This window comes from Erithacus rubecula (assembly GCF_903797595.1).
Source record: "Erithacus rubecula genome assembly, chromosome: 5".
Taxonomy (NCBI): Eukaryota; Metazoa; Chordata; class Aves; order Passeriformes; family Muscicapidae; genus Erithacus; species Erithacus rubecula.
Window position 1 is genome coordinate 55639194 of NC_136687.1, and position 23620 is coordinate 55662813.

At 40.3% G+C, this 23620-nt stretch overlaps 1 protein-coding gene across 6 annotated transcripts in view; it reads right to left on the reverse strand.

The window, feature by feature from the left end:
* Window positions 1-23620, reverse strand: part of ZNF827 (zinc finger protein 827) — a 117355-nt gene that overhangs the window by 70897 nt on the left and 22838 nt on the right. For all 6 annotated transcript variants that reach the window (XR_013774250.1, XR_013774251.1, XM_079305723.1 and 3 more), the window contains one exon: window positions 3483-4493. Coding sequence is in view for 4 of the 6 variants with exons in the window: in XM_079305723.1 (XP_079161849.1) it covers window positions 3483-4493 (1011 nt within the window). In the remaining 2 variants the exon portion in view is untranslated. The remainder of the gene's footprint in view (window positions 1-3482; window positions 4494-23620) is intronic.

The window sequence follows — 23620 nt, forward strand, 5'->3', positions numbered from 1 at the left end:
TTGTACCAGAGTATAGGACAAAAATGCATAACTGTTAAAAAATGATCCATCTCCACATCTGATGGTCAGCCAGCAGGGAAGCAGGATATAAAGCACAGAAGAATCCACAACTTAACTGAAAAGCATGCTGGTATTGCATGGCAGATCCATTTAACACCAGAACTCAAAGACTTCAGAAGTCCTGCTGCTGAAATTGTTTAGTTAAGGCTCAAGCAGATACTGCTTCAGAATTAGCCATCAAAGATCTTCATCATAGGTTTCCTTCTGCTCCCCTAATTGCCAGGGCTTTAAATCTACTGCCTTCCTAAATGTCTGCACTCTGCTCTACTGCCCAATTCAACTAAAAAAAGGATTTGGTGGCATTGATCAGGAAAGTATGGTTAGACTTCCAAGTGCAGAACCATCACAAGGTTGAAGAAGAGAAATTCCTTGCTGTTGACTTTGCACAACTAAGCCTCCATCCATCCAGCCTCTCAATTTCCTCTCATTATTTTAAAGAAAGGCCTACTAGTACTGTGGAAATGGATATCCTTTTCCTCACTGTAAAAGACAGGACTGTTTTCAAATATCCAGAGCTCAGCAATGTGCATTTTGCTATTTAAAAGTTTTCTCAGACTATTTAATCTCATTACTATCACTGATAAGAATATAGCAAACATCTAATTCCCTTGATGAGGAACTAAGTGATAAAAGCCTTCAGAAAGATCTGCCACATTCCAAAATACAATTGCTATTAAGTAGGAAACAAATCCACTGAAATTCAACTGATTAGGCAGCCATTATGTAAGTGCAGAAAGGGACACAGTGTCAAAGCATATATTATTTCAAGTTCAGAAATTTTCCTTGTAAAATATTCTATCAATTTAAAATATCAAATTTTTCCCCTCTCTGCATCTCCAAAGAGTAGGCCAAAACCAGTGTCATAACTGCTTATGTTTGCTTTAAAATATTTTACTTTTTTCTTCACAAAAGGCAGGAGAGAGACAAACCATAGAAAAAAATAGGTTAAAAAGCTACATGTGTATCTCGTCTTTTCCTATTATCATACCATTTTTCAGCCTCTGGTTAGCACCCAGAAGAGAAATGTGGAACAAGATATTATCTGGTTTTGACCCCCTTAAAAATAAACCTACAATCAAGATGAATAAACAGTTATTTAGCACATTGCAAAATATACAAACAAGTGGGATGAATACACGTGACTTCACCAATAACAGTGACAATTAGTGTTACTCAGGAATTGTGCAAGTATGCTCCAAAACTGAAACTCTATACTGCATGAAGCTCAAAATAAAAAGAAAATCAGGGGTTTCAGCTTTCCTTCTTTTATGTTGATGTCTATTTTATATCATAATGTTACTCCAGTGAGGACAGAATCCGCCAGTGCTTCCCAAAGAAGTTTTGGGAACAAAATGCATGTATCACATGCATCACAAGGCATTAAGTTGCACCAAATAAGTATTCAGTGAGTAAAATAAAGGTCTGTCACCCATACTCTTTCAAAACAATCAGAACTTAACAGATATCCCAGGCTTCCTTTTCAACTTCAACCCAAATGTGCCAGCAGTTTATAAAACTGGCAATATTAGCAGGTTGAGAGAAAAGTTAGTCTCCTCTGTGCCAATTCACTATAATGAAAATGCAAGTAATGATTAGGTTGACCAAACCTGACATGCCATTTCAGAGGCATCTACTCTGCTAAGCCATGGCTCCAGCTTCTTGCCTGAAATAATTCTAAGCAAATAGCTCAACATGGTGGACAAAAGAGCAGCAGGCATACTCTTGTTATTAACTTAGTCCTCTTTAAATAGCCTCCATCTTTGCTGCTCCTTACTTACATCTAATTAATCTCACTGAGTATTGATCTCATAACCAAAGCTACATGTTGCTGGTGGGGAAGTGAATCAGATTCATAACAGCAAAGTAAACTCATCAGTGCATTAAAAGTTCAAAGTATGAGAGCAGGGGGGAAAGACCTCTCAAGCTGTACCTACTGGGAAAAGATACTTCTCTCTGAGAACAAGACAACCAGAAGAACAACCAGAGACACACAACAAGATAAAGCATAATATAAATTATATACCTTAAAAAAAACCCAAAAACTCGTAGTGCCATAAGGTTCTCGGAGCTAAAGAAATCAGGAATGTGTAACATTTATTTTCATGGCAAATGTACACATTCAGCTTTTAGCTTATGTTACTCCAATAAGGACTTCATCTAAACTAATGAAAACCTTAGGCCAGGCCCATGCCAAGAATAGTTTGCCACTTTAATTACCTTGGCAAAACAAAGCAATTAAGCATTTATAGAACACATGTATAATACAGAGCAAAAACTGATACTGGCTCATTGCATCCCTCTCCCATCTCTTTCAAGAGAGGAATGAGCATTGCTGTCCATCCAACAGCTTCTACCCAATGAGTGCTGACCAAGAGCTGCACAGGGACAGATCAGGCCTCAGAATAATCCTAAACAAAGAGGTTAGGCCAGAAAAACAGCAAAGCAATTATACAACATCCATGTCAGGCTTCATATCTGTACACTGGCTTGCTACACGTGTGCAGACAGGCTAGTATTTCTCATAAAACTCAGCCTGATAAAGCTGGAATAAGCTGGAATATACTAAACCACTCAGGGGATCTTGTGAATATACCTGCCACCCTTCCTTTTCCTCTGCAGCAGAACACTGACAACACCTGAAGCCAGGTGTCTGTTACACAAACTTTCTATAGGAAGAGATGAGAGAAATTATTTTTCCTTATTTTGAAGATGGATCATTTAAATTGCCCTGCATGGCTTGTCAGTTCTTTAAACCTTTTGTTACCCAGTTTCTTCTTCCCTATAACCCTGATTCCTTGACTGTCAACAGCTGGAACTGATGGAGCAAAGTCAGATGTGTAAAATGGTTCTTGTTGAGCAAATTAGAGAAATGCAGTTTAGTTGGATTTTTTTTTTTTTGTTAACAACAAAGTATTGTAAAAAATTTTAATGAAAAGTGGCAACACAATAATATACTCTGGTAAATTAGGACAGGGTAGTAAGTGATTACACAAAAGTCTATTTGTGACAGAGACAGCAGGAGGGAGAATTCTCCCTTGTCCAATATTTCAAAAGCACTAGTTTTGTACATGCTCACTGATACTGTGAACTCCCTCACAGGGATTCTTTGATCTTCTCCATTAAATATTTTTGTGGACAGATTCTAAACTTGGTGGGAAACGAAAATACTATTGTATGGAATAAAAGGGGGAAAAAAAACCGCACCAAACTGTACACTCAGACCTTTAAAATAGGAAAACATTTGTGATAGTTTGGTCTCAAAGTGGCACTTCAAAAAGCTTTTCTATTGTTCACCTGAAGTATCTATTTCTTATTTTCATAAGATATGGAATCAAACCAAATTCAGACCCACTGAAGAGATGTTATATAAACCTATAGCAAAACAAATACATTCTATTCAGTGGTTCAAATTGTATCCGTACCTGTACTAGTGGGTTTGGATGCTCTTCCCTTTGGGACTGGTAGTAGCAGTAATTCCAAAGACTGTGGTGGAGTTGCTTTCTCTTGTTTCATCTCTGAAAGCTGCAGGGGATCCTCGGGAACCAGTGATTTTTTCTTCTCAGCCAGGAGGGTGCCTGCAGCCCTTGCAGCAACCTCCTTGAGAAGGGCAGCTGAAGAGGTCATGGAAGCCAGGGAAAGGAAAGAGCTGGCTGGAGGTGGGTGCTCCTGCCCAGGAGTCATGCTTCTTTCACTCACTTTCTTAGACAAAGCTGCTAACGTGGAGCTGGCTGACTGAGAGCTAAACGGTGAGGAAAAGGATTCGAAGCTTATCCTGTCCTCAGTCCTGGAAAAAGATTTGTCCTGCAGAACGGCATTGGCTGCAGCTTTCAGCTTCAGGATAGCTGAATCAGGGGACAAACCACAGGTGGTGCTGGAGTTTGGCAACCACTTACCTTGATTCCATATAAAGTGACTGCCTGCATTGTATTGGTCACTTTGTTCCTGTTTCTCAGCAAGCTTTCTGGCAAGCACACTTAGCTGCTGGGCATGGTGAGCAGGTGGAGAAAAAGAGATGTTTGAGCCAAGATTTACAGGGGACTCAACCCTGCCATTGACTGTAACAGCAGCATCCAGCTTGAGGGAGCCAGCCTCCAGGAGCCGCCTCAGGTTACTGCTCAGGGGCTTGTTTGGACCAGGAGGTTCCTCTTCACCCAGAGAGGACACATCTGGAGAAAGGTGCTCCTTGCTCTGCAGAGTGTCTCTCAGTGCCTCGTTCTCAATGGATCCCAGCTCCGCCGCGTTGCTGCTCGGCGTTGCACTGCCCAAAGAGGTATCGGGGGAGGTGGACTGCTCTTGGATTCTGTCCTCAAGAGACAACTTAAAGTTCTCCTGAACTTCTCCATATGATGCTTCCGAAGGAGTTTCTGATGAATTCCCAAACCAGCGTTCTTCTTCACTGAGCTCACCTTCCACTTCTTCCTGTCTGGTACCATCTGTGTGGAAACCATGAACAACAGCATTATTCCCAAATCTGTGTAAATCAGTTTCTTAGCATGAAGCATGCCTGACCTCTGCACGACCCTCCTGAACAGCCCCCTAGCACTTCCCCATCAAGTGCAAGGGCTTGGAATCAGCCTGCATTCAGTGACCAGAAAAATGAGCTTTTCAAAATGAATAAATCTTTCTTAGAAGACAAAATGATGACCAACCTGTCATCTTTCAGTTTGCATAACTAAAGCAGCTAAAACTGCAACAATACATGTAACATAATATATATTCATATACTGCAAACAATTCTTTATTGGTATAGTCTCTACATCCTGCAAAATATTATGAACTCTCTAGTGTAAGGCAGGGGATTTAACAGATCAGAAATTACTGGATACTTGTGTATTTGTATAGCATTACAGGTGTGCCTTCAAAGGCAGACCAGGTGTGTAGCTGCTCAAATCTCAGACCAATCCTGCAGTGACCCCTATCTAAAATAAAATAAAATAAATTTGTACCGATAATTCACAATTCATTCCTGAACAGCTGCAATGACTAATACATGAGTACAGGCTAAAGCTCTCATCTCTCCAACTACTGAGGAAAGGAGTATCAGAAATCACAGTGCTGTCTTACACAGCCTAGTTGTTCTTATTTATTTGTCACTGTGTAATAAAGTTTTAAAGATCACGCTAAACTGAACTGGGTTTAGCTGAAAAGAAAAAAAAAAGGAAAAGTGCTGGTTTCACTGCAGTTATGTTTTCTCCTCTCTGGTAACTACAAAACACCTGAGTCTCTCCTGAGACCTGCCAGTGTTCAAAGCACTGTGACCCTGGATTGCTCCTCTTCCTGACAGGTATTTAAAGTCATATAGATGTGACCAAGACTTTTTTTTTTTTGGCAGATCTTCCTGCCCAATCACAACATAGTAAAGAAAAACAGCAATGCTAGAATTAAATTAATATTATCTCCCCTTGCCAGATACATCTCACATTTCTTGGTTTTAGACACAATTTCCCAAGTTGCACAAGCATCTTTGTAATCACACTACAGCAAGACAAAAGTATTTAATATAACCCTCCACTGACATTCTGGAAATAAGCCTGCAGTATATGCATTGTGTCTATGATCATGTATTATTCCCAGATTCCCAATTTAATTCCAGCAAATTACAAAACTTGGAGAGAAGGTAATGAATAAAAACTTACATTTCTATTATTGCTTTGATCCAAAGAATTTAAAGAGGAAAACCTCACACAACTGTATCATGAGTATAGAGATACAAACATATACTCTGAAAGCAAAGTTTTGGGAGTTTTCTAATGTTATTTAGAATATGAGGCACAGTGTCTCACAGAAAGTTTCTTTTACTCAAAACTCTTTGGAAAAAAGTCACCAATATTTTAGAAGCTGGCAATAAACTCAGTTACCTTAGGTTTGTAATTCAAGCAGAAGAGGGTTAGCATATTCCCTTTTCAAAACAAACAAAATCCAAACAAGCATCCAAACTCTTAGCTAGAATTATTTTGGTATTATCCAAGTTAACAACACAGGCTCAGCAATAACATGTGCATAAAGGCCAGTACCATGCACATTCAAATAAAGGAGGTAGATGCTAATCAGTTGAACCAGCACTTATGCAGGTTAAAGGAGAACTGAATGTATTCCCTTTTCATCCTGTGAACATTAAAAAAAGTAACTTGAGCATATCTGTACAGCTGGGTGCACTCACATGAGAGATCCATTCACTCATCCCAGACACAAACAAGTTCTGGACTGGAAGCTAAAAAAGCATTTTACTGGCACTTTGGAATTGATACACCAAGAGCAGGGCACATCCTCTGGGACACAGCCTGGAGCTGACACCACTACACAACTCTGGAGCCAGAGCTAGCCTGCTTCCTACCACTTACATCTGTGTTGAAATAACTCTCCTCTCCCTTGCAAACCCCACTCTCTCTGTCCCTGTACTTCCCATCCACTGATGGGCAGGGAAAATTGCATTTCCCTTCACCCAGAAAGCCACTCAAACATTACAGTCTGAGGCTTATTTAAGTGTAAATGGATCCAAGAAGAAGTGAACTTTTGTTTTAGAGAAATCTACAGCTTACTACACCCCCCAGCTTTTCTGCTCCTCGCCATGTACCTCTATTTCTTTCTTTTTCCAGACATGCACATTCCCCATTGCTCTTGCCTATACAAAAGGGCAGCCACCACCATGTTATTGACAGGGAGCAGCAGGAAAGCAGGATTCTTCATTAGAAGGCTTGCTCCTAAACCCAGGATTTCCCTCTCTTTAGGTAACGCACTGAGAGCTCCCTCTCCTGTTGCTAATCTACCTGTGACCACTCAAGGCCTCTCATGCAGTTTCTGTAATAAAGGGCAATTTTCCTCTGCAGCCTCACTATCCCAAAAACCAGCAGGATACTTTTTTTTCCACCAGTGCAGTTTCTTTCTGTAGCCAGAAATCAGACCTCTAACTGCTGACACTGTTCTAATTTTCCTCTTCTCAGTAATTCCCAGTTGCTGCAGCATCAAGCCCACTGTATTTGAAGGCTGTAAGGTTAATGCTGAAAAAGCCAGCATCTGTGTCTTATCATGAGCTCAGTCAAGCCTCCCTTTAAACACCACTGAATTGGTTTAGAAGCAGAACAGTGAAGCCTGACAATTTCATTTCTAAGCAAAGTTGCCTTTCAAGGCCTTTGGGGCAGAATTTTAATTCACATTGACTTGTGAGCCTGTGAGTTTGAACAAGCTTGAGAAGTCCAGGAGAAATCAACCCAATCCAACAACTTTTTTACGATTTCAAATTATATAAAAACTTCCCCCAGAACCCAAGGGGCTCTTGGATCACCCAGTGCAGCTTTGTCTGAAACAGGAGCCAACCTCCATATGTCTGTCTAGAAATTTCAGCTGTATTTCACATCTGCTAGAGAAATCTGCATGACATGTTTTTCCCTTCTCTCACAACACAGTTATGGAGCTCTTCTCCAGGATTCAAGAGTCAAGACCTGTCAATACTGCTTTTTCCTGATTTTCAGAGTGATTCTGAAACAAGAACTGCTTCCTAAGCCTTTTGCCACTGGCAGAGACTAGTTGGAAATTACAAACAGCCACTGTGTTTCAGGACTATCACAGTGCACAGCACCCAGGAGCCTCAAAAAAAGTATTTTCCACTCCTGTCAGCAATGACAAAAGGCACCAAAGTACTGCTGGGTGACTGCTGCCATTGATGTAGCCCATGCATCCATCTCTGGCAAAACCACAAATGTGTGCAGAAAGCCCTGTTTGAAGAAGTGCCAGTTTCCCTCGCTCGCCAACTCATCTGCTTGTTTTCAAATACAGAGAAGTTCATTTTCCTCTTCAAGAGATCAGTTTGACAGACAAATCTTATTGATCCCAAAGTGTGTTATTTCACTTTGTGACCATCTGCCCTTTTATTTAGAGTGCTGATTAGAATCTGACCCTGGTGCCAACAGAAATGCAAATATTAACTTGCTCAAACTACTTATATCTGAAAACTGAAAAAGACAAACACGTTTGTTGATTTATACACTGAGCCACTCAGTTCAAATGCTGGAAACTTTAACTGTACCCAGTGCAATGTACACACGTCACTCCTGAAAGTGGCAAGTGTGAGATGATCCACAGCTTCACTTTGTAGGACTTGGAGGGGAGAAATATCAATGTAGTGAGTTAAATCTCCAGGAAAGAGTCTCAAAGTTGTGCTACTGAGGAACAGACATGGGCAGTTAAAGCACGATGGAAAGAAAACCATTTGAAACACTAGAAATTATCTGAGAAGTGGCTACAGCTAAGGAACCCACTCCAGAGACTGATTTTTCATGCTAAGCAAGACAAAATTCTACTTTAATCATTTACTGTAATGAGTAAATTACAGAACTTCAATACAGAAATCCAAATGCTACAGTGATATGAAACATATGGAAATTGTAATGATGGGATTAAAGAATGAAAATTAAAGCAAATATAAAAGTAGGTAGAAGTCAAATAATTTCAAAGAAATGCACACAGGAAAATTACTGATGAGACTGATTAATCAAAATTGCCCTTTTTTCAGCACTTAAATTTCAAGAAAAAACTGGGAATCTACAGAACCAAGATTTAAAGCTACAGCAGAGGCAAACCTCATCTTTATTATCTTGTTATCAATTACCCTGATTTGTATAAGGATTTCAGATATGATCATTCAAATTTGTGTCAATCTAAATAAAGTTGCAATTACATTTGTTGTCCATTTGACACCCAGATCATTTTCCTAATTTGCTGCCCCAACAACTCTATCATTTCATCTCTAGCACCTACCATAAACCATCCTTTGGATTATTTTACACTGAACATCATACCTAGCCTACTGAAAGAGCTGGGATTAAGTGATAGCTTTACACTAGGGAACTGTGGAGCTCTGCAAAGATACCTAAAGAATTTAAAAGAATGCATTAAACTTAAATGAACCAGGAAGCCATCCAAGAGGAGTTCTGTGGAAATTCTGACTGGCTCGGTTGAGCAATCAGTTTAAGGCCAAGTAAATAGGCAGATGCAGAAAAAATAAGGCAGAGACAATACCTGAGCAAGCTAGGACTTAGCCTTGGGTGACTTTCATCAGTGATAGCAAGAAAAGTGGCACAAATGAAGAGAAGAAACAATTGACAACCAAGCAGGCAAGGACAACTGTAAAGGCTTTTAACTAGTCATGGACAAGGACAGGTGAGACACAGAGTGAACTGGAATGCCCCATCTGGCATTCAGAATGGATTCTCTTGTTCTATTCCTTCCTATTTTTCTTAGAATCCTCAAATGAGGACTAGGCAATCAGGCCACAGGCCAGACCTCACTGCCCTGACAATCCAGTCCAGGACATCCTCTCCTGCTGTAACCCAGGCTCCATCATGACTTGCCATCACCATCATATCCAAATAAGACAAGTTTTCCCATCACATGGTGGCTGTCAATTCAAGATCAGCACAGGCTCCCCTTGTCCCCATCTCACCTCTGCAGAACAGATAATATGGAGAAGAATGAAGCAGCTAAGGACCAAATACAACTGACACCTTTAGGCAAACTATGTAAACTGTGTAAGTGCATCACTTTAGCAAGGGTAAAGAATAATGACAAGAGACCATTTGCTAATATCATGGCACTTTCTAATTTACATTTTCTCTGGGTGTCAGCTGCACATAAGCCCTTGCTGTTTTCACAATCAGGTACTACAGAAACCAGAAGGCACAGACCTAGAAATGACAGTCATATTTGGAAAGTATATCCTGTGGTATTCTGCATATATTGCTCAGTCTAGCTGCCTGCCTTCAAAATACCCTTCTGGTATTCAGGCTGATTTCTAAGTATTTCAAATTAAAAAACAAAAACAAAGCAAAAAACAAAACAAAAAACCCCAACCAACCAACCAAAAAAACAACAAAAAAAAAAAAACACTCCAAAAACAGAAGGGAAAGGTGAATGCAATATCTTTGGGCTGAACAACTTTCACCAAACCATGCAAATGTGTGTACTGTAAGACTACCTCCAAGAAACTGGACACACTGTGCACCAGCACCCCACAGTCTCCACCTTTAAAAAGCATTTACAGTCACATCTGATGAGGCTGTACATCCAGAGCAGCAGCTGTGTTGATTTTCCCATAGGGATGCTTGCTAGAAAATCATTATTTTAATAAAAAACAAAGGCCTGCCTTAACACCTTTTAATATATCTACAGCAGCAAATAAGACTTAAAAGTCATAGTTACATAAATAGTCATGTACTGGAATGCCCTTGGTCCCCCATTTTCCTTTCATGATTTCTGTGACCTATAATAGGTAAGCAGCACAGGAAGTCACTGTCCTCTTTGAATGGAATTTCTGGCTTGCTCCTTATCAACGGGATGATTATTCAACTCTTGACCTCCTCACAAAATGGTTTAGTAGTGTTGCTGGTGCTTGAACCAAATTTCTCTACTGCAGGCTGACCTAAAGAGAGCAGCACAGCTGCAAGAAGGATTTGCCAAAAAGCCACAGCTCTTCTGTTCTGTCCTTGTGTTTAGGTTATGTGAAAATACTCACACAATTAGACAGGGAAAGAAGCCCTAGGTAGGACTTTGTATTTCATCTCCACATCTTCCAAGATAATGATTTTCCTAACTGGAAGGAAGGAGGAGAGGGGAAGAGGAAGGCACAGCTTTTAAAGACAGGGCATACATTCCCTACTTTTATCCCTAACTTTAAGTGACTTTGAAAAATTCAACATACAAGAAAACCCCAGAATATTCACCTAGCAATTTCTCTAGTACCACTCTTTTGAAAAAGGACTCGGAGCCAAAAGAGATTAGAGAATGTTAATTATTTTGCAGTAACTAGAAGTCTTCAAGATGCTTTGCCTATACACACAAACAACTGAATGTGCCCAAATATTTCACATTCAGGTATGCAAACTGCTAGAAAGCTACAGATGATCAGAATGCAGGTACAACACCTCAGTTTCCTCTCAAAGGTAGAGTCCAGGTATGATGGACTCTCCCAAGGAAAAAGGGAATCAGGACAGACTACTGAAAAATAGTAGCAGACAACATGTGACCCTCAAAGGAGAGGGAAGTTGTGGTCTACTTTCAGCCACAAATCCCAGAATAAATGAGCCAAGCAGGTTTCATTAGCTGCCAAAAAGATCCATCTTTAACCAGCAAGCATCCATGGAAGTAGAGAGAAACACATGGTTTCTCCTGAGAAGAGCTGTCACTGCTTGTTGAAGGTTCTCAGGGTTGGATGACAGACCACAAGACCTTACAAAGACAAGTCTGATCTCCCCCAAAGGCAAGTTCTAAAGAGAACTCCTAGAATGATGGATCTCTGACATCTTTCCTCCAAGAAAGATTAGCTATTCTTCTGTTCTAGGCAGGAGGTTATAGTTCATAGCCGTGGGATTAGTGTTTGAGGAGGGTTGCTTCCACTGGGACTCAGATATTTTAAGTTACAAAGGAAAAGGCATCACCTTACAGTGCAGTGAGGTGACAAAAGTGGAAGACCAGGGAGCTCCTGAGCCCTCCCTTAGATTTGCTCTGTTGTTTGACTGCTTCAGGAGCCAATTTCAACTCACTAATTTGGCAGAAAACTATTCATTCTGTCAAGAAATCAGAAAAAAATCGATGCAAAAGACACAGGAATGAGACAACAGGTGGAGTCAATCTGAGCCACCTATCTCCTCTAGTCTTGTGGGGTGCAAGGTACACCATGTCTTGTCAGTGCAAAACCAGCTGAGGATTCTCTCTTATCCCATACCCCAACAACATTCTCCACCTCTCAGGGAAGAGCGGGCCTGTGCAGTCAGGATGGCCACAGCAGTCAGTATCATGTAGACTTCCTTAGAAGCTTAATCTGGGACATCTGTAGCTGGCTTGGCCCCCATATACACTGATCCTAATTTTAAAAGCCCCTTTCTCTAGAAGTGGTAGGCAACATCTTTCTGAGAAAACAGTTCTGAAGACCCAGAAATAATTTTTTAACAGTGAGGCACAGTAATCAGTAACCATCAAAGTAGGAGGGCAGAGCAGTATGTCTTATAAAGTAATAAAAAACAATGTCACATATAAATAGTACACATGTATAATAATACATGCATTTGCTCACTATAATTTAGTTGATTGTAGCTGGATTTTGCCAGTATTTCAGGCCCAGTGAGCTGAAGAACTTGAGGTGTGCATGTGAAACAGAACAGAACACACACAGCCTTAGATGAGGGGAATGTTTTCAAAGGCCATCTCTCAAGAGGTGTGCCACAAAAGAACAGCCTGCACAAAAAGCTGCCATCAGCAGACTTGACCCAACTGGATCACCAGGGAGGTGATCCTGACTTCTTCTCTCAGCCCTGGTGAGGCACACCTGGAAGGCTGTGCCCAGTTCTGGGCTCCTCAGTACAAGAGAGACATGGGGCTCTGACCCAGCTACAACGACATTTAAGAGACTGGAGCATCTTTCTTGCAAGAACTGGCTGAGAAACTTGGACCCATTCAGCCTTGAGTAGGGACAACTGAGAAGGGACCATCAATGTATAAAAGTGACCAAAGGTGAGGGTGTCTAGAGGATGGACCAGGCTCTGCTCAGTGGTGCTGGGCAATAGGACAAGAGGCAACAGCAGAAACTGATACACAGGAAGTTCCACCTGACCATGAAGAACAACCTCTTTACTGAGCAGTGACCACACACTGGAACAGACTGACCAAAGGGTGTGGAGTCTCCCCTGCTCAGATATTCAAGAACAGTCTGTGCCATGTGCTCTGGGATGACCCCGCTTGAGCAGGGAGGTTGGACCAGGTGACCCAGTGTGGTCCCCTCCAACCTGACCCGTTCTGTGATTAACACAGAAGGTATACAAAGACAGTTCATTTTTATGATGGAGGTTTTCAGAAGAAACACATATTTCTGAGGTCAGCTTACACTGCAAAGGCTGCCTAGTAGCCCCAAGACAGGTTCATAAAACACATGAAGTGTCAGTAAAACAATAGAGAATCATGTTCCTTGCAAAAGCTATTTTATGTTACCAGTGTTCTTGCAACAGTTTTATGGAGGCTGAGCAAAACACCATTGCCAGACTTACCGAAAGTTTCTTCCACAGGCCCTTACAAGCATCCTATAATAACCCACAGTTGAGGCCGGGTACACTTTTTCATAAAGCACAAGATACTGATGAGACTAACTTACACACTACAGGAATATGGCCAACCAAAAACCTGGAGATGGCACATTAACATAGCAAAGGAATACACTTCTTCTTCCTGATGTAAAGAGAGAAGATGATAAACCACTTTCTATAAAACCAAGCAAATTTTAGGCAGCAACTTCTAAGCCAGATTAAAGCCCCTTATCAGGAATTTTGGGCTACCCTGTGCCTTTTTAAACCAGCTATGGTATCAGTTTTTGACTCTGAAAGATGATAACAAAGTTGAGGAAAAACTGTATGTGCAAGAGTTCCACTGTTATTCCCACAGCTCTGCTGGAAATTGTTAATACTGTTACCTATCTGTGGTGGTTCAAATGGTTCATGTGCAAATCTATCCAGAGAGATTCCCTGCACCTGGAATGGCAGTGTATCCTTGACATCAGTGAACGTTTGCCACCTACATGTAAAGTTCAGCACAGCAATTAAAAATTCTGCCTTTTGTTACTTCTAAAGAAGCTTAAAAATTCCTTAAAATTGTTTCTAGTTAAAAGTTTAACTTAAGATTAACTTAATCAAAGTTTACTTTGATTGCCCATTTGTTTTGCTCTAGATAGACATCTAACTCAACAGGCTGCTACAGTGTGAAAATATCAACTACCAAATGATAACAAGGATGGTGGCACCTCCAAAATCAGAAAAGCTAAAAATTATTCTCAAGACTTCTCTTATCCTCAGCATACAGAGAAGATCTATCACATCAGCCTACCTCATAAAGGAGGGAAAATATTCCAAAATTTCATAACATGGGTCCTGAATGAAAATGAAACCTCAAACAATTCTAGCAAAAAATTTGCAAAAGCTGGCTACAACCAGAAAAGTCCCTAAAGGAGGAATTTTAGTTTCCACTCTACATCAAATTATTGCATGAGAATCCTATGAATGCCAAATATTCAATATAGCAGTGCATAATATTTTAAAGCCATCATTCAATAACAGCTAATTCTATGAATAAGACTTTATATCCCTTGGCAGGTCATTAATGAAACCTTCTTTAAGAATTTGCTTGTGGAACACAGGACTGGTGTCTCTATTAGGAAATTCTAAGCAGAAACACAAAACTACCTTATCTTAAACACAGTCTAGCTGCAAAGTAGAGGCTCAGTTACTCATTTCCAAATGGCTACGTGCTTTCTGGTAGTTCAGTTCTTGGTCACAGAAGCCTCCATACCAAAACAGAAGTCATTATAAATACTACAGTTTCTTAGGTCACATTTTGTATCCTCTAGGTGCCAAAAAAACCCCCCAAAAAACTCCAAACCAAACACAGAATGCAGGAAAGCTTTGTTCTCTAATCTTCATTTAACCTGGTGACAAATAAAATTGGTGGTCTGCTATATTTTGCATACCTGTGTTCTCTGGTCTTGAGCTACACCTGTAAACTGCCTGCTCTGAGTGCCTTCATCAGCCAACAATTCATCTCAATTAAGTCCTGCCCCTGACCTTCCACCTCCCCGGAACTGACTGCAGTGATAGCTTTCTCAACTCTTTACTGTGACAAAATGCATCTTCATTGCCTGAAATGCACTGCAAACCCCAGCAGTCACAACTCCAACAGTGAAAAATCAGGAGGCACAGGAATTTTCAAATATTCCTCACAACTCACAGCAGCCAAGAACAAAGTGATCCATTTGTGCTTCAGATTATTGCACTGCTGATTAACCCTCAATAGCTGTGACTCATTCTAGTGTGGCTTGTCATCTAAAACTGACTGGGTCACCAGAGCAACATTGTTTTAGTCACCCTTACAGGTGGGAAGGAAGCAGAGAAGTTGCAAGCATCAATGCAGCTGGCAAAAAAAAGTGAGAAAAGTGTTCAAATAGACCACTTTGTTGCATACAGAAAACTTGCAATGAAAATAAGTAATTCCCTAATCACAACTGCAATTTAGTGTTATGGCCTGAGAATGGCCGTAAGTTTCCAAAAGCTTTCACAGTACCTGAAAGGCCAAAACTGATCTAAAATCTCCACGAAAAAGCTGCAAATCATCTATGCTCCAAGCTGTGCATAACAATTCCCAACTTTCCTAGGAGACAAGCCATTGACCAAAAGGCTAATTGAGGCACCAAAACTTGGCTGGCTGGCTGATTACCTGCTCCTTCACCCATGCATTCCAAGGAGTTGCCCTCATGTGTTGTACACACCATATAGGATCGTGCCCTTAAGCAATCCAGAGTAAATTTACCATAGCCACCATGATGTATCAGAAAAAAATTGTCTGCTAAGGTTGATAAATCAGTCAATTACCTGCTTCCTTGACTTTTATTCTTGTGTAAATGTTTTCAACCTGACATTAGCAATACCTATAAGAAGATGACCTGCACATTGCCAAAACCAACTATTTAAATTACTAGTAAATCCTTAATTACTATAAACAAGATTACAACAGGCTTGTTTAAAAAAGGTTTCTAAATACCAAAGTGATAGCTCCAGAAAATAAAGCTGCCTTGCTGTCACTGTTTGAGGCTGCTGGTTCCAAGTTAACTCTGGCTCTGTGTAAGGCCCTCAGAGCTCCCTCAGCCCACCTGAAAACCATAGCAAGAACAGCTGCTGTCTCCATCACTGCTCCTTGCGTGTCTGAGCACACACAGGGCAGGTGGTTCCCATTCTCCTCAACTCCTTCTATAAAGTCTGAACCACCTTCCTCCCCAAGCCATGCCCTTCCCTCATGTTTATAAAATAGGGAGAAATCTTTAACATACAGAGGAAGGTAAAGACAAGCAAATACTACTGAAGCACTGTTATTACTGATTTCATCTTCAAGGCAGAGCTGCTTCAGTGCCCCTGGTGGGAATCTAAAGAACATTCCAATTCTCACAGGTGGCAGAAGAGGGTCAAAAATCTGCATGCCATGGTCCTTGCCAGCAAGCTGATCTGGGCTAAAAATGGAATACTAAACCTATGGCAAGGTAGATGCACATGATCTCAGGGAAAATTTCCATTTCCATACCTCCTCTCTCAGTGGTAATAGCAAGAGATACCCAGAATAGGAGAACAGAAAATAGCTAACGTACAGATGCTGAAACTAAAAGAGTAATTGTATGTATTATCCTTCTTTCTCTACACACAAAAGTTATTAAACACAACATACTGTGCAATAGAACTGGTTTCCCATATCTCTTCAAAGGTATAGTCAAGTTCTGAAATTGAGAGGTGACAAACTGTAACCAGGGCTTGTACAGGGACAGACTGATGTAAGCCTAGCACATCACTGATGCTTGAGGAAAGCTCTGTTACAAGTTTTCAGCAGTGCTGCCAAACACACAGCAGCATCCAGAACACATCCAGTCATTTAAAGGAGCACGTTTTCCAGCTTTTTCCCCACTGACCTCTGTTCCTCCAAGGGATAACTGCCCTGCAGATGCACAACCTCAATGACTTAGCTTAACCAAGGAACTACTAAGTGTATCTTTCCTACAGGACATAACTAGAAAACAGGCAAAACAGGCTCTATTTTAGGCTGAAACCATTTTTCTGTTTGGTGATATGTGCCTAGGACAGCAGGTTAACTCCCTGGCTTAACTTTCTGATGTCTTACTGCTAACCACAGAAAACAAATTCAGGAGATACAAGAGTAATCAGAAGTCCTAGGGAAGATCATGGTACTTCTGATCTGCCTTTTCTACAACTACTGTCTCTAATTTCCTAAGCCAGGCCAAAAATGACAGGGATGATACAAATGGGAACCTTTACTTTTCCTCTCCTCTCCAAAGCTTAAAGCTGTATCTTCTCTTGAACCAGTTCCAAATAACTTCTCTTTTTAATAACTTCTGAAACCACCAATAGCAATCAGGGTGTGACACTGATAAAGTACTGCTATTGCAAAAATGAAAAATAGATATTTCTTTCTCTGCTTTCCTACCTTTTCCTGACCAATCTTCTTCAGCTGGCATAGAAAGCTAATCATAAATACTGACTGACAAAGGGTGAAAAAGAGAAGAATTATCAGTGATAAAAGCAGTGATTACAACACAAGTGTTTTGGAAGAAAGAGAAAAAAAAAAGTTTAATAGATCTCATCAACGTACTATTACTATACAAGGATTAAAGCTGTGAGAAGCTCTGCCAATAGGTGTGAGGATTCTCTAAAGAAAACTTCCTGTTGAGCCACAAGGAAAAAACAAACCAAACCCAACCAAACAAATACTCACAGAGAGAGATCTAATGGCTGTATACTAGCCTCTGAGCCTCCAAACATCCCCACAACTATCACATACCCCAACAACTCTGTCATTGCAACCCAGAACTCTTGGACCCAAAACTGTTTAAGGAACAGTTACAGCTTACAGCACCAGTAAAATAGCAAGAGAAAAAAAAAAATCTTGCTTGCTGAAGGGAGGTTTTCATCTCTCAGGCACAAGGTTAACCCAGGTAGCTTCTGGGGAAGGCAGAAGAACACAACCTCTGTCTCTTTATTGCTGCAGGTGTCTGTCTGCTCTTCACAGAAAGGACATACTGGAGTTTGAAAAACTGTCAAAGAATTGGTTGTGTTTGCCTAACTTGATAAGATGATGTGCTGTTGTACATCCTGACCTATGCCTATTTTGACTTTTTTGGTTAGTTCATTATTTCCTTCTCTGAGCACAAATAAGTCATCTCAATTTCCCAGCAAGCCCTGTGGCATCCTGGCAGAAGCAGTTCATTCCACTCAATTCAGAAGAATAGTTACCACTACACAGCAAATAATCCCAACACCTCTGTCCAATTTACATGCAGGGCCAGGTTCTCTTCTGTGAGATTTGTGGCAAAGGAGGAACACAGCACGAGCTCTGATTGTTCCTTGTGTTTTCCAGCCCAGCCTCAGCCAGGAGATGAGCTTATCAGCAGCAGCTGGAAATGGCTCTTAACTAGCACTAAGTAGATCAGAATGCGTTCCAGCTGTGGTTTCATCTCTAACCTTCCCACCTCTGATTCAAATACTATTCCAAGCTGCAGTGATATGAAGATGTATGAAATAATAGGATTATTCTTCTCCTAGAAACATCCTTATGCAATATGAATCCCCATCTGGGGACCAAGGCAACTTTCATAACATTTGCATCACCCTAGCACTACAATGGAGATCAGAAGCAAGCAGTAAAGATGGCCCATTCCTGATAATAAACACAAGTTCAGTTTTAAAAATAAGGGAACTCACTGAAGTCATCCTAAATTTTTCTAAATATTGAAGTCAGAAAGGTAGCAGCAATAAATATTGTGAACTTTCTCTCTCTTTTACTAAGATACAGAAAGAGAAAAACCCACATTAAACACTCAAAACATCAACTCTTAGAAAAGGACTTTTAAAATACATGAAATTGTTGCTTTAGAACACATTTATTAAAGATGTTCCAGGGACCAATAAAGTAAAAGAAACAACAAAGTCAACCAGAAATCCCTGTCATCTTAATATGCAGGTAGCAATAAACAGAACATGGTAAGCTTCAGATCAAGGTGCTACAGTGCCTGTAATTATCCCTACTGTGCTCACAACCCCTATCAAGGGGTCACAAAGCAAAGGGAGGAGCTCACAAACTGTGTGGATGGCAATATTCAACCACAGCAGGTGACAACAACCAGAGTACCTGCTTTAACAAAGATCCATTTTCATTTTAACTAGTTTCTGTTTATTTTTGCTATAGGCAACTTCTCTTGCTCGATGTCTGGCAAATAATGGGCTCCTCATTTACTATTTTACTCTGTCCCATTACTCACCTGAGGTGTTTTCCTCTCATTAGCCTTCCAGCTGGTTCAGAAACAAAGGTTAGATTTCAGATACTGAAATTATCCTCTCCTGCACATGTCACAGGAATCTAGTTGCCTATAATTTAACCTTTTCTTCTCTCCCAAAGCCAGATTAAAAAATTACAGATTATATTCCCCAAATTTCTAATCCCTTCCACATGGATGATACTATGGTAAAGTATCTAAGAGAAGTTTCAAGAAGTGTTTGTTTTGTCGTGCTGTGTTTGCTACCAAAGACAGCTGCTTTCTCTAGACCTGAGAGGATTGCTTGGGGTTAACAAGCAATGCCAAATAAGAGAGGATTAGGAAGCTACTCAGTGGTAGGAGAGCACACAGCAGCAGACCATGTGGAATAGGCACTGCTCGCTCCCAGACACATGGTGTTACACACTACACCTCAGCTTTCAACCTTAATTCAGAGGTCACATAGCTAATGTGCAAGCACCCAATTAGAAGTGGACATTCCTCAAACCTTATCTTACTTCAAAGAAATTTAGGATTCTGTGCCAAGCTCCCAGCAGAAGAAACTACTGCTATGGCTACTTAGGGCACAGACACAGCAGAAATGACAGCAACCTGTTTTGTCATTCTGTGTAAAAATCCACCTAAAATTTTGATAAAGACCAGTAGCTAGAAGTGAAGAGGAATTTCCCCATTCATGTCCAATCCATTCCCATCTTTTTCTGCTGAACAAACAAACAGGTGTGACAGTGGTAGTGGAATCTGATTTTATTTTTACAAAGCGCATTTCTCAGCTGAGAACTCCGTGGGATTTACCAACAACTTTTATCAAGGCCTGTAAAAACCTTCAAAGAGAAGAACTTTGATTCTCCTGACAGTGTGTCCATACTAAATAACACAGAGCTATGTGGTAACATCTGAGCCAGCTGGAATATACCCACAAGTAGTAGAGCTGAATTAACCTGGGCACACTGCTGTGATAACGGCCTCCTGTACACAAGGCAGCTTATTTAGAGCTTGCTTTGTTATCTCAGTGTGGCACAGCACTGTGCAGGAAGACAATATAAACAATTATGATGAAGCATATTTAGGTCTTATGGGCCATGTTCAAGTACCTCAAGGTGGGAAGAAGAGCTCCCTTCAGAGTTATTCACTTTGCAAAGAACTCCCTTTGGCAATGCAGAATCGACAAAAGGATTATGTCAGCCTTTCCTTTCCAGAATGAGGAGCAGGGTGAGAGCCTGGGGGCAGCAGAAATTGGAGCAGCTCTAGGCTGTTATGCTTACTCTGGTGCCTGAGAAGGACTCCTCATGGGCTCCAAGTGCCAGAAACAGAGGTAGATAAGAGGAAGTTCTGCTCCAAACACAAAGAAATGGGTCCTCAGTCATTAGTTGCCAGGTCTAGATTTGGCACAGTGGTTTATAAAGGGAGAGGCGCTGGCTGTGCTTCAGGAAAGCATGAAAACACAGCTACACCACCAGCTGCTGTCTAAATACACTTGTCTGCCACCCTCTCTGTTTCTTACTTTGCACTCCAGATAATGATCATCTAGTTGAGGAAGATCTGTTCGTATTTTAATTTTTGAGATGAGTAATTATTTGTCCTACTACACAAATCAAAGTGAAGTCTAGAAGCTTGCAAAGAATTTGTGTTCATTAAAGTCACATATGAGGATTATTCATTAAGCTAAATACACACTCAGTAAAACCAGCCGTTCTTTTAATGCATTTTTCTAAAAGTTACTTGCCCTGATACAAAATCTAATGGGTGGCAAGACTCAGGACATATCCAAAACATTTGGTCTAAATAAAAAGTTGCAATTTTAAAGCAAGCTTGTGCCAAATCTTTTCCCTTCCAGAAACTTTCAGATAAAACTCGAGACCATGCAGGGAAGAATTCTTTGCACCTGCATAGAAAACCACATACAAGCTGCAAACCCCAAATGAGGGGCAGCAGAGCTCCAAACCTCCTTGAGGAAGGAATCCTCAGAGTAGGGCCATGCAGAATTCTAAGGGATGGTGACAGTAGCCTGGCTTTCAGTTGCTTCAAAAATGTTATTTCTACCCTAGTGGGAGCATCCCAAATAAAAGAAACAAAACAGTGCAGCTGATTGGAACTTAATTTCATCTGCTGAAGCTGCTGATTATACCACTCATTACAAGACCACTACCATTTGATAACCTTTAATTTTTAATGGGATTCATTCTAAACAGCAGCTAAATCATCAGTCTCACATGCAACCTTCTCTCTCCTGCTCTGCTCTTTCCCCTCTGCTCCCAATCCTGTGTCTAAGTACTGAGAAGAGTGAGGGGAAGGACTATTTATGCAGCCCAGTTTTTCTCTCTCTTGACTGAATGTTTCTCAGAAAAATACCCCAAACATGACTTGTGTCATTGGAAATTTCCAAAATTTGGACTGTGTGAATTCTTAACCTGCAAAATGGAACAGCCTTACCATAGTGTTATGCTTAACTTGGAACTCCAATACTCTGTATAATTACACCACAAACAAGGAAATCCCTTGAAAGGCAGGAGAAATTTCAAGGAATAGAACTACCTAAGCTGTCAGGTTTAGACCAAGAAGGATACCAAACAAGGAAAAGAGAAACTGTCTTTGGGAGCATAACATTACCATAAAGTTGACTGTAAGTCTGCAAAAAAGAAAACCTGAAAGACAGGCTTTCAGGTGAGCTTATGGGTACAAGTTGCTGAATCCTTCACTGCAGCAGCCACAATGCAGTGTGTAAGTGCAGCATTGATGTTGTCTGTATCCTAGAGCTTGTATCCCTTCAAATGGAGTATGGGTCTGAGTCTTATTTAACTACATTTAAAAAAAAAAAATCATTGGAGAAAGGGATATTATCCATCTTTTTAAAGGTTTGGGGTTTTTTTTTTCCCTTTATCCCAATATAATTTATTATTCTTCATGCCCATATCAATACACAGCATGTATTGTTGAGAGAAAACATTTAAGGTAGAACAAAAAAAAAAAGTTTTACTTTGGGGAGGGTGGCAAAAAGAGAAACTCTCCCTATCCCCACAAAAACTGGATTCTATTACATACTGCCAGCTACTTTGCAGGTATTCAGTGCATTATTATTATTTTTGAAAGGCATATGATACTTTAGCCTCCAAACATCCTGGAGGGATTTGTATGTGTAAACCCAAATGATACAAATAATGTACCATGAACAGTAAACTAGGCAACAAACAACTAGGAAAAAACCCCAAATGGGTATTTACAAGATACACTCTTAAAGAACTCCAGAGTCATGTTTGAAAAGCTGCAATAGTAAAAGGATTCCAGACAGAATCTGTATCAGCTCTCCCTAACCATCTGAACTCATGTCTATATTATTATTTCTTTGCAATGTGGAAGGGAAAAAAAGTCCTCTATATAGTGCTTCATGACAAATCACATGCCTCGTGAAGCTTCATGTTAGAAACCCTTTTAACTTCCAAAAAGTCCTCTTTTGTAGGTCATGCTCTCATTATCTTGCTCTGGGATCTGGTCTGATTAAATTATAGGAAATTACTAATACTTCACTTTGAACAGCCAGCTCCTCCTGGCTCCTCTTCTTCCTTCTTTTTTTTTTCTAAACTTAATTCCTCCTACTCCTGCCTTCTTACATATGAAAAAGACAACGATCGCTCTGCTACAAAGATTTAGTCTTACTCATTCTTCATCCATTTTAAAAGTAAAAATGGGTTCTGTCTGCATGCTCTTACATTTCCCACTCCACTGCTCTCCCTGTTGGTTTTCCTGTTTGGCCAACTATAAAGTTTGCAGCTTTGTTCTAAATCTTTGTCACCCTTAGCCCCTCTAAAATCTCACTCATAAGATCCTAATGAGCATAACACTGACTCCTTGGTAGCCCAGGCTATACTCTAGGGTGATTTAGCCATATTTTGCACCAGCAGACAACACTAAGACATAGACTATCATCGATGTGCTTTAGACATTTATCACTGAATGATCTTGTAAAAGTGACTTAGTTCACATAACAAAAACAAATTTAAAAATCAGCACACAAATTTAGAGACAGACTTTACATGTCAGAAAGCATCCCCATAAAGTGAGGAGGTATTTTTTAAAAGTTTGTGAGGACTTCACTAGCACAAGAGAGACAAAATGAGAAAAGTGTTTTTAGATGGAATAATGGGCTTGTTACTCAATCCACCAAAAGGCTGCTGTTTATTTGCAAGGTGCATTACAGCACCTCCAGGACAATGATAATGAGAGCACTGAAATTACTAACTTCATCGTACCAAGAATAATAATTTTAGCTATGTGGATCATCTTGTGGATTATGTCCTATATCAAGATCTCTACAGTGGTAAGAGGTAAAAAAAATATTAAACATGTTAGAAGAATGAATAAAACCTTCCCCCATACATGCCACGTGTGCTAGTAAAGTAATAAACTCATCTGAAAAAGAATGATTCCTGTTCCTGGCAAAAGTGTTTTCTCTTGGAGGCAACTCTTAAATACCAAATAACAGCAAAAGCACTCCTGACATTGGAAAGACCTTTGAAAAATCCATCCAATGCATCCTCTCTTGCTATCAGAAAGTATCAGATGAAGCAAGCTGCAGAAATAAAAAATGAAGGAAGCTCTAAATCACTGTTAATTTACTTGTTTGACAGCATTTTTTTCCTCTCTGATGATAAAATCGAGCAATAAAGACACAATATAATAAAAAGCTTCACAGAGTTCAAGTGTCTT